Here is a 19,535-nt window from a genome sequence, read left to right as displayed (position 1 = left end):
GACAACTTACCTATGCCATGTATCTCTTCATGAATATGTACATTTATGTGGCTTACCCTGGGCTGACTTAGTCAATGCTGAAGTTCGGCAGCAGCCTCAGGACCATTTTATGGCATCAGCAGGGGTGAGTGTTGCCAGAGAGGCCAACACACCCTCATTCCCAGTGATAGAGGCCTGCTGTCAGCCAAAGTGGGCAGTTTGTACTCCCAGAACATTCTCAATCTCAGGGGATCCTTATGGGTTCCCTGAGTCCACCTGGCTTTTTAGACTAGTTATGTCTGATCTGATCTTCACTGCCCATTCCTCTGTGCTATTCCTCAGTTGAATTAGAATCCAACCCAGGCCTGATACAAGGCTCAAATGACACAATGGGTGTGTAGACCTTTGAGAAGGTATCCTATCTCTTAAGGACATATCCTATCTCTTAAGGAGAGGGAGGGACACCAGTGTGAAGTCAATCAACCATTCCCTAAAGTGCCCAAGATGCTGCTTTCGGGTAAGCACAGTTCACCCTGAGCAACTTGAGGCCTCAAAGATCTTTTTTCTTCTCCTCCTTTATTATTACTTTTTAAAAAATGTTTATTTTTGAGGCAGAGAGAGAGAGAGAGAGAGAGAGAGTGCGGGCAGGGGAGGGGCAGAGAGAAAGAGATACAGAATTTGAAGCAGGCTCCAGGCTCCCTGTTGTCAGCACAAAGCCACACATGGGGCTCAAACCCATGAACCTTGAGATCATGACCTGAGCCAAAGTTGGATGCTTAACCAACTGAGCCACCCAGGCGGCCCTTCTCCTCCTTTAAACAGGAGGTTAAGTTCTAGTCTACAGTCGGGACTCAGGCGCAAAAGGCTTCCCAGCTTATTCATAGTATTGGCTATAACTTTTTGAATTCTATATTGTGGACCAGGCACTTTCCTTATTATTATTTCTAAACTTCACAATTATACTTTACGTTAGAGCTCCTCCTCTTCTTCATGGGACGAGAAGAATAAGGCTCAGAAGTTAAAGGGCTTTCCTAGTCTTCAGAGCAGCAAAGATTATAACCGGGTCTTTCCTTAACTCGGAACCTGTGCTCCTAACCGGGGCTCCTACCCCTTATCCAATGCTGCCTTCTTCCCTGGGTAAGAAAGGTTCTGAGGCAGGTGGAAGGCAGCACGGAGAGATGCAAGAAGAGACTCTCAGGTTTCGGAATACACCTGATCGTGTAAAGTTCACGTCTACACACAAAGTTTTTTGTTTTTGTTTTCCCCCCACCTACCCCATCACTGAACAGGCGACATACTCTACCGGCCATCTTGGTTGTGGCAATCCCAATTCCTTTTTATTCTCCTGTGACGACAACGAAGGGAATTATTCATAGCCGCCCTGCCCAGGCTTTTTAAGGAACTCCAGCAATTTCCCCGGCAAAGAGCCTCTAAGGCCCAGGGCGTGGGCCGTTTCAAGCGCAGCCTCCTCCGGGGCTCTGCTCTCAGTACCCTAGTCGGCGCCAGCAGAGGAGGGGCTCGGGTGGGCCCCACCGGGCCCCGCCCGCGCCCCGCCCCCTCATTTAAATACGCGGCGCCGGCGGGTGCGTCGAGCTCGCCGCGGACCCAAGATGGCGGCGTGTGGACGTGTACGGAGGATGTTCCGCTTGTCGGCGGCGCTGCAGCTGCTGCTGCTCGCGGCGGCCGGGGCCCAGAAACTCCCGGGCCAGGGCGGCCACGGCCAGGGCCAGGGCCCGGGGGCCAACTTTCCGTCCTTTGTAGGGCAGACTGGAGGAGGCGGGCAGGCGGGTCAGTCGCTGCTCCAGATGCCTCAGTCATCTCAGCTCCAGCACCAGCAGCAGCCACCGCAGCAACCGCCTCAGCCGCCGCAGCCGCCTTTCCCGGCGGGTGGGCCTCCGGCCCGGCGGGGCGGAGCGGGGCCTGGCGGGGCTGGCGGGGGCTGGAAGCTAGCGGAGGAAGAGTCCTGCAGAGAGGACGTGACCCGTGTGTGTCCCAAGCACACCTGGAGCAACAACCTGGCGGTGCTCGAGTGCCTGCAGGACGTGAGGGAGGTAAGGAGGAGGCGGGACGGAGCCGGGAGGGCCAGGCCTGGTGCGGGCCTGAGGGTGTTGCCGGCCTTGGAAGCCGCTGACGCCGGTGCGCTGCTTCTCTCTCTTCCTCCGTGCTGCACTCGCTCCTTCCCTCCCCGTCCCTAGCTAGCTCCCCGGCGCATTCCGAGAAGAGGACCCCACCCCCACTCCTCATTCCCTCGCCGGGGCGGGGGTCTGGGAGTCAGACCCTGGCTCCTGGCCGCTATCTGCGAAGGCCCAGAGCGTGTTTATGTTTGCTTCGGTCTTTTGTGTGATGCTCTAAGCACAGTAGCTCCTCGCCGAAGACCGGCTTAGAATTTTGCTATTTGTTTCGACTTGGACAATTTGTAGCAGCCGTTTTAAACATGAAAAAAAAAATGGTTGTCGTACTTAAGCCGTTAAGAAACGCTCTTCTGTTCATTGGCAGTAGGTAAGGTTTGTTTAGGTAGCTCGGGTTCTGTTCTGATGTGTATTGTAGTCCAAACATCGAATTTACTGTCTTTACCCTATTCTTTTCTAATTCGCAAATTCTTACTATGAATACGTGCTGAAACTAATGTATGCCTTTTATTTTCTTAATTTCTTTTGGTCAATTTGTAGTGCATCTCAAGTTTAAGCTGTTACTCCAAGTAATTTAGAGTCCCAAAGCTTGAAAAGTTGGGACAGCAGTCGAAGCTGTAATACCTATACAGTATTTGTGATTGGGTTGTGGGATCTTGCCTTTCTGACGTCTGAATATGATTTTAACAGGACCTCTTAATGAGATCTAGATTTGATATTCTTTAATGTGATTCAGTTAAGTGACACAGAGAATGTCCTTTCTAGATTTAATGCTGCAGAATATTTGACAACTATCAAAGTGTCAGAGCAAATCTGGTAGGGGTTTGTTTTGTTTTAAGGTTTAGGTGTATAGAATTAGGCCCAAAGGTTGACAAATAGAATGAAACTGCTCTTGATAACAGTTTTATTTGGGGAGTTGTATCATCAGAATTGTCTGGGGTGTTCATGATCATGGGAAGACCCCTGGTTTGTAGAAAATTGCTAGCTTTGGCAGTACACCCCTACCCCCATCCCACTGTGGTATCTGCTTTATCTAGTATTCTATACAGAGTAGTTCACAAGAGGAAAAGACATACATAATCAGAAGACAGAAAGGAAGTTTCCAGAGCCAACAGAAATGTGGGGCCGCAGATGACTTCTCATCTACAGCTTGAAGACTAGAAGGATAATCCATTGCTATTCCTTGTTTTTCAGCTACTTCTCTTGTAGATACAGCTAAGATTCTTACCTGTCAGGCTTTTTGGAATTTTCTGTTTGGTCTCTGAGGGTATATAATAGATGTTGTTCCCTCAAAGTAGGACCCTGATATTGGTGACTGAACACTTTGTTAGTGGTTGTGGCAGAAACAGGATGTTATCAGGGAAAGTAGCAAAAAGTGGCCCATGCAGGGAGTACATGTCTCTTTCTTTGTGTGCATTAGGGGTGTTTGGAAACCTCCACTTATGGGAGCTGGCTTCCTTTGTCATGCATGTAGAAGTGTGTAGCAGCATATGTAATCCATAAATAACTTAGATTTGGCCACTTTTTGGAGTCTGTTTAATTTTGTGGACACTGTCTTGCATTACTTAGTGTAAAGAACCTGGCTTGAAGATGTAGTCTTTGCTCCACATTGACTGTGAGATTCTCAGCAAAGATATTTTTCAGTAACTATGTTTTTGTTTTTGTTTTTTTTTCCTTTATGGGGATGATATATAAACTCCTTGAGGGTAGTTAGTAGCTCCTGTATTTCCTTTGTAACTTTCCAGAGTACCTAGTTCATTGCTGAGACTTAGTAAATACTGCCGACTGCCGACTGATTGAGGATGAATAAACTAATGGAGTCAGTTTTAGCTCCAGAGGAAGAAAGAAAAGGTGTCATGGAGTTTGGAGGTGGGGTATTTTGGAGAGCAGGGCTTTCCAAACTTCCAATTTAATTAATTTTCCTATAATTTTATAAACTTAAAAGTTGAAAGAAGAGTACCATGAATGACTGTTATTTCTCAGGAGGTGAAACCTTTTTTTTTTTTTTTCTTCTGTTTTAAGTAGGCTCCACATCCAAAGTGGGGCTTGAACTCACAATCCTGAGATCAAGAGTTGCACTCTCTACAGACTGAGCCAGCCAAGCATCTGGAGGTGGAACTATTTTGAAACTACTTTTTCTTCCTTTAAAGACGGCAGAAGGAAGTTTTAACACACTTAGTTTGAGAATTAGTTAAATCTCATTTATATGTTTGAAAGAGTATATCTGAATTAAAGAAATAAACTGCCTAGGCACATTTGAAGTGAAATTATGGAATATGTTTTGTCTTTGCCTTTTGGTAAGTGGGACTGTTTGATAGGGAAGTTGACATAATGTGCTTCTTTATCCCTTTGGATACAAATTTGGAGAAGATTGTTCTCTGTGTACTTGCTATGAAAATTATGAAAAGGCAAAGCGTGTGAGTATTTAAATGGTAGTATAGTAGGGTTGCCTAGGTGGCCCAGTCGGTTGAGCATCTGACTCTTGATTTTGGCACAGGTCATGATCCCAAGGTTGTGGGATTGAGTCCTGTGTCAGGCTCCGTGCCCTCTCTCTGCGTCTTCCCCACTCTTGTTCGCTCTCTCTCAAAATAAATAAATAAAACATAACAAAATAATAATAATAAATGTTAGTATAGTAAACATTTTTATTTTGAAAAATGTTGTTTTTAATGTTTATTTATTTTTGAGACAGAGGGAGACAGATCGTGAATGGGGGAGGGTCAGAGAGAGAGGGAGACACAGAATCTGAAATAGGCTCCAGGCTCTGAGGTGTCAGCACAGAGCCCGACGTGGGGCTCGAACTCACAACACCGCGAGATCATGACCTGAGCCAAAGTCGGAAGCTCAACTGAGTGAGCCACCCAGGCGCCCCAGTAAACGTTTTTATTTTGAAACAAGATTGGAGTATATAGTGTTAAGTCTTAAGTTCAGATATTTTAAGGTTGTACTGTAGTGTAGTGTTCAAAGTTTTATAGTAATTAACTTACAAAAGTTATTTGCAGGTATTTATGGTTACCTTTAAATAATTTCAACTGATACTTTCAGTTTATTTAATGCATCATGTGCCAACAAATTAAAAATCTATGTGTAAAGTATAGTAAATTTGCAAATGGGCTATAGTTCACAGCTATTCCTCACTTTGCCCATTATTTTGAAGGTTATGTGTTATGTGAGGGATTTTTTTTTAATCCTTTCAGATGAATCATGCTTTTTAAAAAAAAATTTTTTTTAATGTTTATTTTTGAGAGAGAGACAGTGTGAGCGAGGTAGGGGCAGAGAGAGAGAGAGAGGGAGACACAGAATTGCAGCAGGCTCCAGGCTCTGAGCTGTCAGCACAGAGCCTGACTTGGGGCTTAGACTCACAGACTGCTAGATCATGACCTGAGCCGAAGTTGGATCAGCTGCCCCAGATGAGTCCTGCTTTTTAAAAGGTCAAGGATAGGGCCACCTGGGTGGTTCAGTCAGTTAAGTGTTCTAATCTTGACTTTGGCTCAGGTCATGGTCTCACAGTTTGTGATTTCAGACTCTGCACTGACAGTGTGGAGCCTGCTTGGGATTCTTTCTGTCTCTCTCTCTGCTCCTCCCCTGCATGCTCTCCATCTCTCTCTCAAAATAAAAATACATAAATAAACAAACAAACAAACTTTAAAAGGTCAAGTATACCCGATGGGTGCACTATTAAATAATAGATGTAAGAGTAGTAATGGTAGTATAGTAATCCTAGTTATTTTTATATACATATACATATGTATATGTGTATACATTCATGTATATTTACATACTTGTTTATACATATAGAACTAATGGTAGTTCTAGTCATTAAAAAAATATAACAAGGATGTATAAAGGGGAAAAAGGAAAAAATATACTGTAGGCTATTCTACCAGGTGGAGGAATAATAATACCAAAGAAAGAGAAGATACTGCTGTTTAGTTAGTATTTAATAAAGAGATAAAACATGCTTTGTATTGAGAGTAATTTTAAGATACTTTATTTTGGCTGAAATGACCAGTATTATCTTGTGTTGAGAAGTTTCTGATGGAGACATTAGTTTTTTGGGAAAAGTTTATTACTTATGTGTATAGTTTTTCTTAGCTTTTTATTTGTGTTGTTTTTTGTTGGGTTTTAAAACAAAAAACTTTGTGGGGCATCTGGGTGGCTCAGTTGGTTAGCATCTGACTCTTGATCTCAGCTCAAATTTTGATCTTAGGATCGTGAATTCAGACCCTGCATTGGGCTCCATGCTGGGTATGGAGTGTACTTAAAATTAAGTAATTAAGTAAGTAAATGAATAAACAAATAAATAACTTTCTGCTATGGAAAATTTCAAGTATATACATAAATAGAGTAGTATGGTGATTCTCCATGGTATGCATCACCCACTTTCACCTATCTCTACTAATTTTGTTTGTATGGCACAGGAGTTGGGAGACTGGCATCCTTTAAAGCAAGTCCCAGATACATGTCATTTCACTTTCTAACTACTTCAATATGTATCTTTGACAAGGACTTAAAAAAAAAAATGTAGATACTTATTTAAGATATTTTATGTATTGAACAGGAATTAACATTTAAACATTGCAAACCATAAACCTGCTCTTAAACTCATAGGTGAGAATTTTTGTTACTCTCTTCTTTAAAAAAATTTTTTTTTAAGATTTCTGTTTTTAAGTAATTTCTACACCCAATATGGGGCTTGAACTTACAACCCTGACATTAAGAGTCACACAGTCCACAAACTGAGCCAGCCAGGTGCCTCTATTCTCTTCTTAACCTTTCACTTAACTGTATCCTAAGATCATGTTCTGCACTGTCTATATCATCTCATTTAATGCTCTTGATAGTCCTGTGAGGTGAATATCTTATTACCTTAGTTGAGAAACAGGTTCAGAGAGATGGAGTGATTTGTCTGATGTTATGTCCTAAGTGGTAAGACCTGGTATTCAGTAAGTTCTTTTTGACTTCAAAAGACCTTATGCTTTGCAATCTGCCATGGATGGTTGCAGCTAAGGAAATTGAGACTGTTGAGAATGCCAGGGGTTCAGAAATGTACACAAAATAAGAAGAGTCACCTGGAATTAGAATCCTCTTTTCTTCACTACCAAGAACAGTTGGGTAGTAACAGCTCCTATGCATTGGAATATTGTAGGTATCTCAGGCAGACAGACCAGCATTATTAGACAAAGCTAATTTAATTTATTAGTTTAAGTCCATCATGAGCAGAATTTCTGCTTAATGAAAAGATTTTCAAATCCGATCTCACCTTAAGCAGGATTTGTACTAGTATAATGGAAAAATTTAGATATATTTCTCTACTATTTGTATTGAATCCATGGAACGGCACAGTGAACTAGGACTAGAGCTGGCACTGCCGTTAGGAAACCATATGACTGTGAGCAAGTCCTCTTACCACTCTGAGTCCCAGTTTCCTCATGTATTAAATGACAGGTTTGGGTAATACAATTTGTAAGACCCCTGTTATTTAACCTGTACAAGTTTCTTATATCCTCTGCATGCATATGTCGTATGGTCGCTAGGATTTATAGGCATACCATCTCCTGATTCCTTTTTCATTCATGGGAAGAAATAGTGATATGAATAATGCAAATGGCAGTTAATCCAAACATTGTTTGAGTTTAGGATATATTATGATTGTTCTGTTTGAGCCAATGTGGAATTTCCTCCAATGCTAACTCTCAGTTGTTGGAAGCAATCTAACCACAAAATCAAGCCATTTTTGATCTCTTGTTCTGCACCTGTCATTGTGAAAGAACACTAGTACTTTAAGACACCACCACTGCTTATAATTGGTTTGATAAATGAGATTATAATCAAGAAACAATTATATAGGAGAGTGTTAATCCCTTGATGTCGTATAGACAGTAGATTCTTTAGGGCAATGAAAAGAGCAGAAAATTAGGATTTAAACTTGGGTGGAATCCAGCTCTGCTACTCTAAGCTTAAAAGTTTCCTGCCCCCTTGGTACTCCTGGGTGGCCCAGTTGGTTACACGGCTGACTTCTGCTCAGGTCATGATCTTGCAGTTCGTGAACTCCAGCCCTGTGTCAGGCCTCTGCTGTCAGCTTGGAGCCCATTTTGGATCCTCTGTCTCCCTCTCTCTGCTCCTCCCCCGCTCACACATGCTTGTGTTTGCAAGCCCACTGTTTCTCTCTCTGTCTCTCTAAAAAATTAAAATTAAAAAAAAAATTTCCCCTCGCTTAAATTGTGACTGTCTACTTTAACCATGTCATAAGTGAAGATATACATGAATTTTTGAGTTTGATGTGACAGTTAGATTTTTCTAATATACACTAAACAAAATATATGGCAGTTAAAGTATACAATACTAATACCATCCGAAATTATCTTGCTTACCTTTTATGTACCTTTTACGGTACATGCTTTGGAAAATGCCAAGACTGGAATATCTCTTAATAGCTCTGATACTTTGTGATTCTGTGATCTGTAAGAAAGCAATTATGTGCAAGTGAATTCTAAGCACAGGTGAAAAGGGAAAATGCTTTAAGAAATTTAGGGGGTTGTACTGTCTGAAATAGAGAGCTTGAGAATTTTTTCAGAGTCCAGATTGTAAAGGGTTTTACATATACCACTGGCTTGTTTTTCAAGTAAAGCCCAGAAATGGGATGTGTTTTCATCCCAACCTGAGATAAAAATATTCCTGCAGATAATTGAGAGTTACCTGTAAAATACCACTGTTATTGATGAGGAATACTTTTGTTAATCTCTACACCCCACATGGGGCTCGAATTCACAATCCTGAGGTCCTGAGTCACATGCACCCCAAGAAATACTTTTTTAAGAAGTCTCTTGATAAAGAGTGCTTAATAGCATATATTTGCTTAATAATTCATTGTTTTTTTGGAAGAAAGTAAAATACTTGAACAGTCTGAAAGATAAAATGGTACATTTCCTTTTGTATATTTCGCCTAATGTGTTCAAAAACAATTTAGCCAGCAACAATCCAAAAAATAAAACTTACCTGTTTATTTATTTAAATATTTATATTTGAGAGAGTGCAAGTGAAGGAGGGAGGGACAGAGAAAGGGGGACAGAAGATCTGAACGGGGCTCTTCGCTGGTGGCAGCGAGCCCATTGCGGGGCTCAAACTCCCAAACCGTTTGATCATGACCTGAGCTGAAGTTGGACACTCAGCTGACTGAGCCACCCAGGTGCCCCAAAACTTACTTGTTTATATGAGATATTTATATATTTGAAAAAGAAGCAATTAAAATGGGTTATAGGATGTCATGCAAATTAGTTTTTCTTCCTTCAACAAACATTTATTGAATACCTACTATGTGTAAGACACTGTGCTTAGTGTTAGAGGGTATAAATACATGGTAATTGTTAGCATTTATTGAAGGCTTTTTGTGTGCCCTGTGCTAGCTGAGACCAGATGTTTTCTGGGCATTATGTCTCATTTAATCCTATCAGAGATGTATTATTATTATTATTAATTATTTTTTAATGAGGAGACTGCCTCAGGGCTAATAAGTAGTGGAATTAAGATTTGAAAGCAAGTCTGTCCAACTGTAAAATAGCTCATTCCTCTTCCTTCTGTCCCTGTGGTAGTCCAGTGTGGTAGTCACCACTTACATGTAGCTGTTGAGAAACTGAAACATGAATTGTCTGAATTGGGATGCCCTATAAGTGTGAAAGACACACTTGATTTTAAAAACTTAGTACAAAAAAAAAAACAAATTTAAGATATCTCATTAATTTTTTATATTGATTACATGTTTAAATGACAATTTACTTTGGATATATTGGGTTAAGTGCTTTATTAAAGTCAATTTTTTTTATTTTTTAATATGACTATATAACAAGGTTTAGATGTGGTTTATATTATATGTCTATTAGGGCTGATCTAGAAGAAGAAAAAGATAGTTTTACTAAAAATTATTAATATAAGTTATAAAATAGTATCATAGAAGAATGGTAAATTAAATGCTATGGGCATTTATGATATGAGTAGAAGAAATGGTTGGGAGAATCAGAAAAAAGCTCTTCATTCTTCTTAAATTGGTTATTCATATCATGAAATTCCTTTTTTTTTTTTTTAAGATTTTATTTTTAAGTAATCTCTACACCCAGAGTGGGGCTCAAACCTACCACCGTGAGATCAAAAGTCTCACGCTGTACTGACTGAGCCAGCCAGGTACCCCCATATCATGAAATTCTTAATTTAGCTACCTTAAAATGTCTCCTAATCTGGTTTATGGATGAATCTTGTCTTCCTGTGTCTAAATTATGAATTGTAAGGGGCGCTCCTTTAGCTTGAGAAGAGCAATACTCATAAAACTGGAAGTCAGTAAGTGGTTCATCTTTGGTTGAGTTACATAAATTTGAAACCTACGAAGGAAGCTCAAGTGATGGTCCTCCGAACAGTGCCAGTACTAATCCTTGTATCTGCATCAAAATAGAGTGTGGAGGAACAAGAAGTGTGGACTGGAATCTAAAAACAATTAAGAGAACTAGGCATCTATTTTCATTCAGTTTTAATAATTTTATTGAAATTGGAAAGTTATGTTAGATTGAATTCATAGTATTTATAGTACCTTCTCCTAATGAAGGCTTGAATAACATGTATAACTCTTTGTAGGGGAAGTCATAGTGAAAATGGGTGCTGACTTGAATTCCTGGATCTGTACACTTGTAAAATAGAACAGACTCTGAAACTGTTTTTGTGTCCCTTTAAAAAAAAAATAACAAGTGTGATATATTTAGAATCAGAAGCAAGATAAACAGTGAGTTGAAATGGTATATAAGAAAAATTAACCAGGAGAATGTGCATACAAGCTATAAATCAGTTTAAGTGCAGAGTAACAACAACAAAGAATAAAAGAAAAAGAAATGTTTAAAGAAAGATACAGAAGGTATTTTCATTTGTAACTTAAGTTTAACTAGAAAGAGCCTGTAGGTCACTTAACAGAATTCCCAAAGTTCCTGCACTGTCCAAAGCAGCTCTGTAATGTGATAACCACTCTGAAGTGGACAGAAATTTCAAGGAGGGAGAAGGGGATGTAAAGGAGGGCTTTAATTATGAACAAAATCTGCCATCTGTTAAATTAGTGCCATCTACTGAGCACACCTATTAAGGGAAGATATAAAAATCAGAATTACAATCCTGGATTCAAATCCCAGCTCACTTATCGCTTACTGTGACCTTGGACAAATTAATTTCTCCAACTTTCAATTTTCTTATCTATAAAACTGAGATATGAAACCTACTCCCACAGGGTTATGGTGAGGATCAAACTTTTTAAAATATGTAGACCATGCATCAAATTGCATTTGCCCATAAATGGTCTTTGCCTTCCCTTTCTCTTTGTTGTTGCAGATGAAATTGTTCAAGATGAGGTTTTATGTTCACTGTCTTAAAAGAAATGTGAAGTGAAATGTAATGTGTCACACCTTTTATGTAATTCTTCCTAGGCTCCTTCATGAAAACTTTAGTTGAACTTACTTGAAGAGGAAGATCAAGAACATTTAGTCTTTACTGAGTATTAAAAATGTGTGCACTTTGAGATTATGGAGTGCAAAGGAGTGAATTCTCTGGGTAGAGGAATTCAGTTCTACCAAATGTTCTTCAGTTCTCATGGCCTAAATGATGCCTAAATTTGGAATATACTGCCAATCAGACAAAGAGGAAAGTCCCGTTCTTAAATAGGAGAGGAAAAGAATTAGTTCTTGTATTCTGAAGACAGCATTACTTAACGCAGATCCTCCCTCTGTAGAATGGAATGACTAAGAACATAGCTTTTTATTAGCTGAGAAAAAGAACGCATTGATTCTCTTTTTGCCCTTTGTAAAACCAGATAAATTTCAAGATCACTAAAATTTTCCTGAAAATTGGCAACTTTTCAGAGGGGGAGTAATATGTAAAGACTTTGATATTGCTAAGGTTGCAGCATTCTCTGGCTTGTGAAACAATCTATATTAAAGTATAAATACATAAATTAATCATACCTTAAGGGCATTGCGAAATATTTGCAGTATGTAAGCCTTCTTCTTGAGGTTATTTGGTAGCAGAGTTCATTTTGAATAAGTGTTGAAACAGTTAAAATTCCAGTCTCCTATTACAGTTGATTTGTTTATTAGGAACTCACAGTTGTTTATCATTTTAAGAAGTTTCAAGAATTTATACTATTGTATATTGATTTCCAACTTGAAAGCATATCTAAAATGGGAGAAAGTAGAGCAGTGAAAGCAGAAGTCAGAAGACATTGGTGTGGTTCCCTTCCTCTTGTGGAGACAAATTTACATTCTTTAGTGGGATGATCTATGCCTCTTTCTCCAGCTCTGCCTCCTGCTAGCTCATGCAACATCCTGCTGTTCTCCCACACAAATACATAGCCTAGTGGGGTAGGCTTCCAGAAAGCACTGCCTTATAGCTTGTGAGTTTACAGTTTTTATGTAAACAACATTTGTTGGTAAAGATTTTATATTCAGTGATTTGGGAATATTCTGCCCCAGCATATTGTTTAGTATCTTTCCCTTTGCTTGGTCCACTGCCCTTGTCCCCCTACCAGCACTTCTAATATTTGATCATATTTGACTTACAAAAAACAGCAGTTTCATATGGTTCATCACAGTAGTTCCAATTTTGAGTAAATAGTATATGTGTTTGCAGCAACTTCATTGTTTACTCTTTTGTATCTTGAAATCTACAGCTAAGAGTGAGGAGATAGGATGAATTAGTCATTTTTGTAGGGCTTCACCTTTGGAGTCTTCCTGAAATTTTTCCCCCAAGATTTTCATTTGGTTTATCTGCCCCCAGAAAAAAAAGAAGAGAATCCGTGTAGATTCACTCATCACTTGTAAATATTTATTGAGCACTCACTGTATGGGTTAATTGATGAGTGGGATTATCGGGCATAAAAAAGATGACTTGAGAGTTTTGTTTCATATAAAATGATGTATTCCAAAAAACTTCTTAGCTCTTTTTTTTTTTTTAAAGAAGAATAAACGTTTTTGTTTTTGTTTTTGTTTTTAAACGTTGGCGCGAGATCATGACCTGAGCTGAAGTTGGATGCTTAACCGACTGAGCTACCCAGGTGCCCCAGCTTTTCTTAACTCTTGGCGTAGGGGAGGGGAGATGTGGGACCAGGAGTAATGTCAGAGAGGAACTCACCCTAATATGCTTGCTTTTTATAAACTAAGTGTTGGCCTAACAATCTTCTCCCTAAATAATTACTATGAGTCATGTAAGTTGCTATTCAATATGTGATTTATGGAATACTTTTTATATTATTTCCAACTCTTGACAAAATATACGGTAGATAGGACAGATTACCAGCCTTATTTTACAGATAAAAAAATGAATCAGATGGATTGTGATTTGTCCAAGTCATATAAGTTTTAAGAATAAGAGCTAGACTCCAACCCAAATCTTTTTAAATTTAAAGCCTCTGTCTTTCTGTGTTATCACATTGCTTTTCTTTACTCTTTCCTTTTCTTTTCTTTTTTGAGGGAGTGCATGAGTGAGGGAGGAGCAGAGGGAAATGGAGAGAGAGAATCTTAAGCAGGCTCCACACAGACCGTGAGATCCTGACCTAAGCAGAAGTCAAGAGTCAGACACTTAACCCACTGAGCCACCCAGGCACCCCTCCACAGTGCTTTTCTGATAACTTTTACATTTACATACATATTTTCATTTTGTTTTTTATAACCCTTTTCCATGTTTAAATAAATCTGTCAATAAATTTTGAACATATACTATGTGCCTGTTATTTCTTCAAATAGTTTTTCTGTCCTTCCTCTCCTGTGCTCTAACTTTTCATAGGTTAAATTGCTTGCTATTGTCTCAAGTCTTGAGGATCTGTTCTTCACCCTCCCCTCTCCTCTCCCCCTCTCCCCTGCACCAACAATTGTTTTTTCTCCTCTCTGTTTCATTTTGGATAATTACTATTGCTGTATCTTTGGGCTTTCTTCCATGGTCTTCAGTCTGGTAAAGCCATCTAATGTATTTTTCATTTTTGATATTTTATTTTTCATCTGTAAAATAGATTGGGGTCTTTTATATAATATTATATAGTATCCCATTTCTCTCTTTTATTATGTTCATGTTTTCCTTTACAGTCATTTTTTCAATTTTACTTTTTTTTTTTAATCTTCTTTAACGTTTATTATTGAGAGATAGAGAGACACAGAATGTGAGCAGGAGAGGGGCAGAGAGAGGAGGAGACACAGACTCCGAAGCAGGCTCCAGGCTCCGAGCTGTCGGCGCAGAGCCCGACGTGAGGCTCGAATTCACAAACTGCGAGGTGATGGCCTGAGCTGAAGTTGGTCACCCAACCAACTGAGCCACCCAGGCACCCCTTTAATTTTACTTTTAAGTAATCTCTACACCCAACATGGGCTTGAACTCACAACCCCAAGATCAAGAGTCACGTGCTCTACCAACTAAGCCACCCCTTCCGTTATAATCTTTTTATTTATTTATTTTGAGGGGGGGGGAGAGAGAGAGAGAGAGAGAGAGAGAGCGCACATATGTGTGCATGCATTCATGAGCAGGGAAGGGGCAGAGAGAGAGAATCCCAAGCAGGCTGTGCACTGTCAGCGCAGATCCTGACATGGATCACAAACTGTGGGATTTGACCTAAGCTGAAAGCAAGTGTTGGACGCTTAACTGACTAAGCCAGCCAGGCACTCCTACAATCTTCAGTGTATTTATAATAGCTGTTTTAAGGTCCTCATTTGCTAATTACATCAGTTGTCATTTCTTGGTCTTTTTCTACTGATTAATTTTTCTTCCTGTGAGTCACATTCTTGCTTCTTTGCATGTGTGGTGGTTTTTTACTGAATATTGACCACTGTGCATCTTACATCTTTGAGTGCTGAATTTTGTTGAGTTCCTTTAAAGAACATTAGATTTTGTCTGGCACAGAGGTTACATGCAGATCAGTTTGAGCCTTTTGAGGCTTGCTTTTAAGCTTTGTTAGGGTAAGTCTGGAGCAGCCTGTAGTCTGTGCCTAATTGAATTCTACTAGTAGGATGTGACTCTTACGGGACTCTACCCAGTGTCCCAAGTTATTTAAGGTCTCTCTTTTCTGGCTGCTGGGAATGAACTACTGCCTTCCTTGTGTGAATGTCAGAAATTAATTGGTCTATTCGCTTTTCAGTTTTTTTTGTTTGTCACCACACGTGCATAGATAGGATAGGACAAAACCCAGGGTGATCCCTCCGCAGATATCCTGTATTCTCTCTTTTCCAGTACTCTATCTTGCAAGTTCTAGTCCCCTTAAATCCATTGAACTTTTGATTTCTCTCCTCTTCTCAGTGAGAACACTAGATTCTGTCTGGGTTCCCCGTCCTGTGCTGCAGCCTAGAAACCACCTCCAGGCAGTAAGCTGGGGTAATCATCAGGTACACCTTGTTCGTTTCCCTTCTCTTAGGGATCACAGGCCTATGCTGCCTGTTGTCCAGCCACTGAAAATTATTTTATATTTTGTCTACTTGGTAATTACTATGGGGGCAATTCCAGTAATCCTTCATAAGCAGTAGTAGAAATCACTGTGACTTGAATTTTAATTTCTGACGTATCAAATGGGAATGAATAGGGGTAATTTGTTAGAAAAGGAGATCGTGAATTATTTATAAAAATTGTAAAAAATGTATAGATCTTTTGACCCAATAGACCTTCTTCTGAAAATTTATATATAACAGTATGAACAATGTGTAGGAAGTATTTGATTGATGATTTCATTTTTTTTTGGTAATAGCAAATAATTGGAAACTATCCAAAACCTCTTAATAAGGGGGTGATTAAATAAGTTATTGTGTATCCATACAATGAGCTATTGTATTGCTGTAGAAAAGAAGGTGTTTATGCCAGGTATGGAAAGATCTCCAAGATCTATTATTAAATGAAGAAAGTAAAGTTACCACTTGGTATAGTATATTACCTTTTTTGTAATCAAAGACAAAGTAAAAAGAAGAAAAATATTTATTAGTATTTGCTTGTATTTGCATTAGAATGCTCTGAAAGGATACAGAAGAAACTAGGCTATTGGAGGATAAAAATGTGTGAGAACTTTCCAATATACCCTTTATATTTTTAATTAAAAGAAACTTGAGCCAGATATGTTACCTATTTGACGTTTTTAAAAATTAAGTTAAAGATCTTTATTGCCCTATGTTGACAAAACTACTTTAGCAGGAGAGTGCCATAGGTATAATTTTGTTAAGTGTCAAGGGGTCAGCTTCTCTCTAACTGGGTTGAGCCAAGCCTTTTACTAACTTAGAAGATAAAAGATTTCCTTTCAGTTAATGTATTATTTAGGGCAAAACTAACTGTGCCACAGTGAATTCCAAAATATCAGTGGCTTAACATAGGAAAAGTTGTGGGAGACTGTCAGCCATCTGGTGATCCAGAGACCCTGGCCCCCTCCAATCTTGTGTTTTTGTTTCCTAGGGCTTTTTTTTCCCAGTTAAATTTTTTTTTTTAATTTTTATTTATTTATTTTTTTATTTTTAGCGTGAGGAGAGAGAGAGAGAATCTTAGCCTCCACCCTCAGTGCTGAGCCTGACCCATGGGGGCTTGACCACCCAGGCACCTCCCCCCGTTTTTTTTTTTTTAATTTTTTTTAATGTTTATTTATTTTTGAGACAGAGAGAGACAGAGCATGAACAGGGGAGGAGCAGAGAGAGAGGGAGACACAGAATCGGAAACAGGCTCCAGGCTCTGAGCTGTCAGCACAGAGCCCAACGCGGGGCTCGAACTCACGGACCGCGAGATCATGACCTGAGCCGAAGTCGGACGTTTAACAGACCAAGCCACCCAGGCACCCCATCCCCCTGTTTTTTTAACCAACCTACCTACCTTCCTTCCTTCTTTCTTTCTTCCTTTCCTTTCCTTTCCTTTCCTTTCCTTTCCTTTCCTTCCATATAATCCACATAACATAAAATTCACCCTTTCAACCTCCTGTTCTAAAAATCCCTGGCCCTCAGGTGATCACTTCTCTCTTATTCACATTCCAACGGTGATACCTTTTCAGGTGCAGGTACCTAGATACACCGGGGACTGAGTAAGTACTCCCAGTGACAGTTTGGTGCTGTGAAAAGGAGAACAGAGCACACAAGTCCTGCAGACAGCTAGCAAGCTTTGTCTTAGTTGTTTGGGCAAGTCAGGTCAGTTTCATGTGCCAGCCTTTGATTTGTCACATGAAGAAGTCATGTTCCTTCCCATTTTCTTTAGGAAGGTGAAAGTTGATAAACAATCAGGTTTTTCTTTTTTTCTGTTCTAAGGGTGTAGAAAGTTTTTTCTTGTGATCAGTTTTCTGTGTTATAGTCTCTTTCATATAAAGTATGGAAGCAGTTTCAATAGTACATAATTGATCTCAGTTCCAATTTTATAATATTTTTTAAATTTATTTTTTAAATTTGTATCCAAGTTAGCATACAGTACAACAGTGATTTCAGGAGTAGATTCCTTAATGCCCTTTACCCATTTAGCCTATCCCCCCTCCCAGAACCCCTCCAGTAACCCTCTGTTCTCCATATTTAAGAGTCTCTTATGTTTTGTCCCCCTCCCTGTTTTTATATTATTTTTTCCCAGTTTCATAATATTTACTGAGGATCAGGCAAATCTTGACCTGTTCCTGGTCATTAAGCCCCAAGCCCTAGGTTAATGAAACAGTCTTCCTTCCTTCCTTCCTTCCTTCCTTCCTTCCTTCCTTCCTTCCTCTTTTTTTGGTGCCATGGTTTTTAATCCATCCTTCTTCCTTCCTTTTCCTGGCATCTAGCGGATTCACATTTTCTTCAGAGTTTACTTATGACTTTGAAAGGACTTTGTTTATACTGTTTATTGATGAAGGCTTTTCAAGTTATATTTTTTGCTAAAGAACATATATGTTGCTAGAACTTGAAGTTGTTGACTTTTGAGGCAGCCCATTCTTTGGATAATTGACCTTGTTCAAAAGGGACAAAGAAATTATACAGGGCACCTGCTCTGTGCTTATGTACATTATCTTGTTTAATGACCACTGTTTCTAAGAGGTACATTTCATTTTAGCCCCCATTTTATTATGTAAAATTTCAAGCATACAAAGAAGTTTAAAGAAATTGTACATTGAAAAAAAATCATACATTGAACACTCACATACTCAATCACTGAAATTCTATTAATATTTTACTACATTTGCTTTATCACATAAAGATGTTAGTTTTTTTTAAGATGTTTGTTAGTTTTTTTTAATGTTTATTTATTTATTTTGAGAGAGAGTGCACATGTGCTCATGCGAGTGGGGGAGGGGCAGAGTGAGAGAGGGGAGAGAGAATCCCAAACAGGCTCTACACTGTCAGTGCAGAGCCTGATCCTGGGCTTGAACTCACAAACTGTGAAGTCATGACCTGAGCCAAACACTTAACTGACTGAGCCACCCAGGCGCCCATGTTTTTTGTGTTTTTTAATATTTATTTTGAGAGCGAGGGAGAGCGCTCACACGCGTGCACGAATGAGGAAGGGGCAGAGAGAGAGGGAAAGAGAAAGCCGAGCAAGTTACGAGCTGTCAGAACACAGCCAGCCTCCATCTCACGAACCATGAGATCATGACCTGAGCCAAAATCGAGTTGGAGCCATCCAGGTGCCCCAAAGATGTTAGTGTTAAACACTTACTGTAAGCTGGGTGAAAAATTGTATTCCATGTCAATTTTAATTCATAGTTTTTATTATACCTACTAAACAAAACATCATCCTACTGCCAGAACTTAAAACAAACAAACAAACACAACTCTTGCACCTTAGTAGAAAGCAACTGAATTTCCCTTCTTGAAGTTACGAAAACCAGTGTCTTTTTTTTTTTTTTAATTTTTTTTTTTTTAAACGTTTATTTATTTTTGAGACAGAGAGAGACAGAGCATGAACGGGGGAGGGGCAGAGAGAGAGGGAGACACAGAACTGGAAGCAGGCTCCAGGCTCTGAGCCATCAGCCCAGAGCCTGACGCGGGGCTCGAACTCATGGTCCGTGAGATCGTGACCTGAGCTGAAGTCGGACGCTCAACCGACTGAGCCACCCAGGCGCCCCACCAGTGTCTTTTCTGAAGCCAGGTTGGCTTCATTCGGCCCTGGAAAGCCAGTATCCTTAGACTTTCCTTTTTCACTCAGTTTCTCAAGATGTTTTTTTCATAGTTGTCTGGTTCTGGATGTGTTCTTTCCATTATTTTAAGTATCAATTTACGTAACTTAAAAGGAATTCCAGATGCTTTAAGGTATACCAAACTTGGGAAATTGAGCTTTCTCCTGAGTGGCAGACCCTGCAGCAAAGCATGGCAATCTGAATTGATACATGTTGGAACTTTTGCTATTATACTGAGGGTTTAGCAATGCCACATAATGGTGATTTATAGATTGCCTTGAGGTAGCGAGATAGATTTATTCTTTAAATTAATTAGAACATATCAAGTA

General features: G+C 39.5%; 1 protein-coding gene across 2 annotated transcripts in view; it reads left to right on the top strand.

The window, feature by feature from the left end:
- The first annotated feature begins 1,550 nt into the window (after positions 1–1,550).
- GLG1 (golgi glycoprotein 1) overlaps positions 1,551–19,535 on the top strand; it is a 149,761-nt gene continuing 131,776 nt past the window's right edge. The window contains exon 1 of one of the 2 annotated variants that reach the window (XM_049622652.1): positions 1,551–2,030. In XM_049622652.1, coding sequence (XP_049478609.1) covers positions 1,590–2,030 — 441 coding nt within the window. In that variant the 5' untranslated portion in view covers positions 1,551–1,589. The remainder of the gene's footprint in view (positions 2,031–19,535) is intronic. The other variant, XM_049622654.1, reaches the window with a different exon arrangement.

The sequence above is a fragment of the Panthera uncia genome, assembly GCF_023721935.1.
Source record: "Panthera uncia isolate 11264 chromosome E2 unlocalized genomic scaffold, Puncia_PCG_1.0 HiC_scaffold_20, whole genome shotgun sequence".
NCBI classification, from domain to species: Eukaryota; Metazoa; Chordata; class Mammalia; order Carnivora; family Felidae; genus Panthera; species Panthera uncia.
This window is presented reverse-complemented; position numbering and strand designations above follow the sequence as displayed.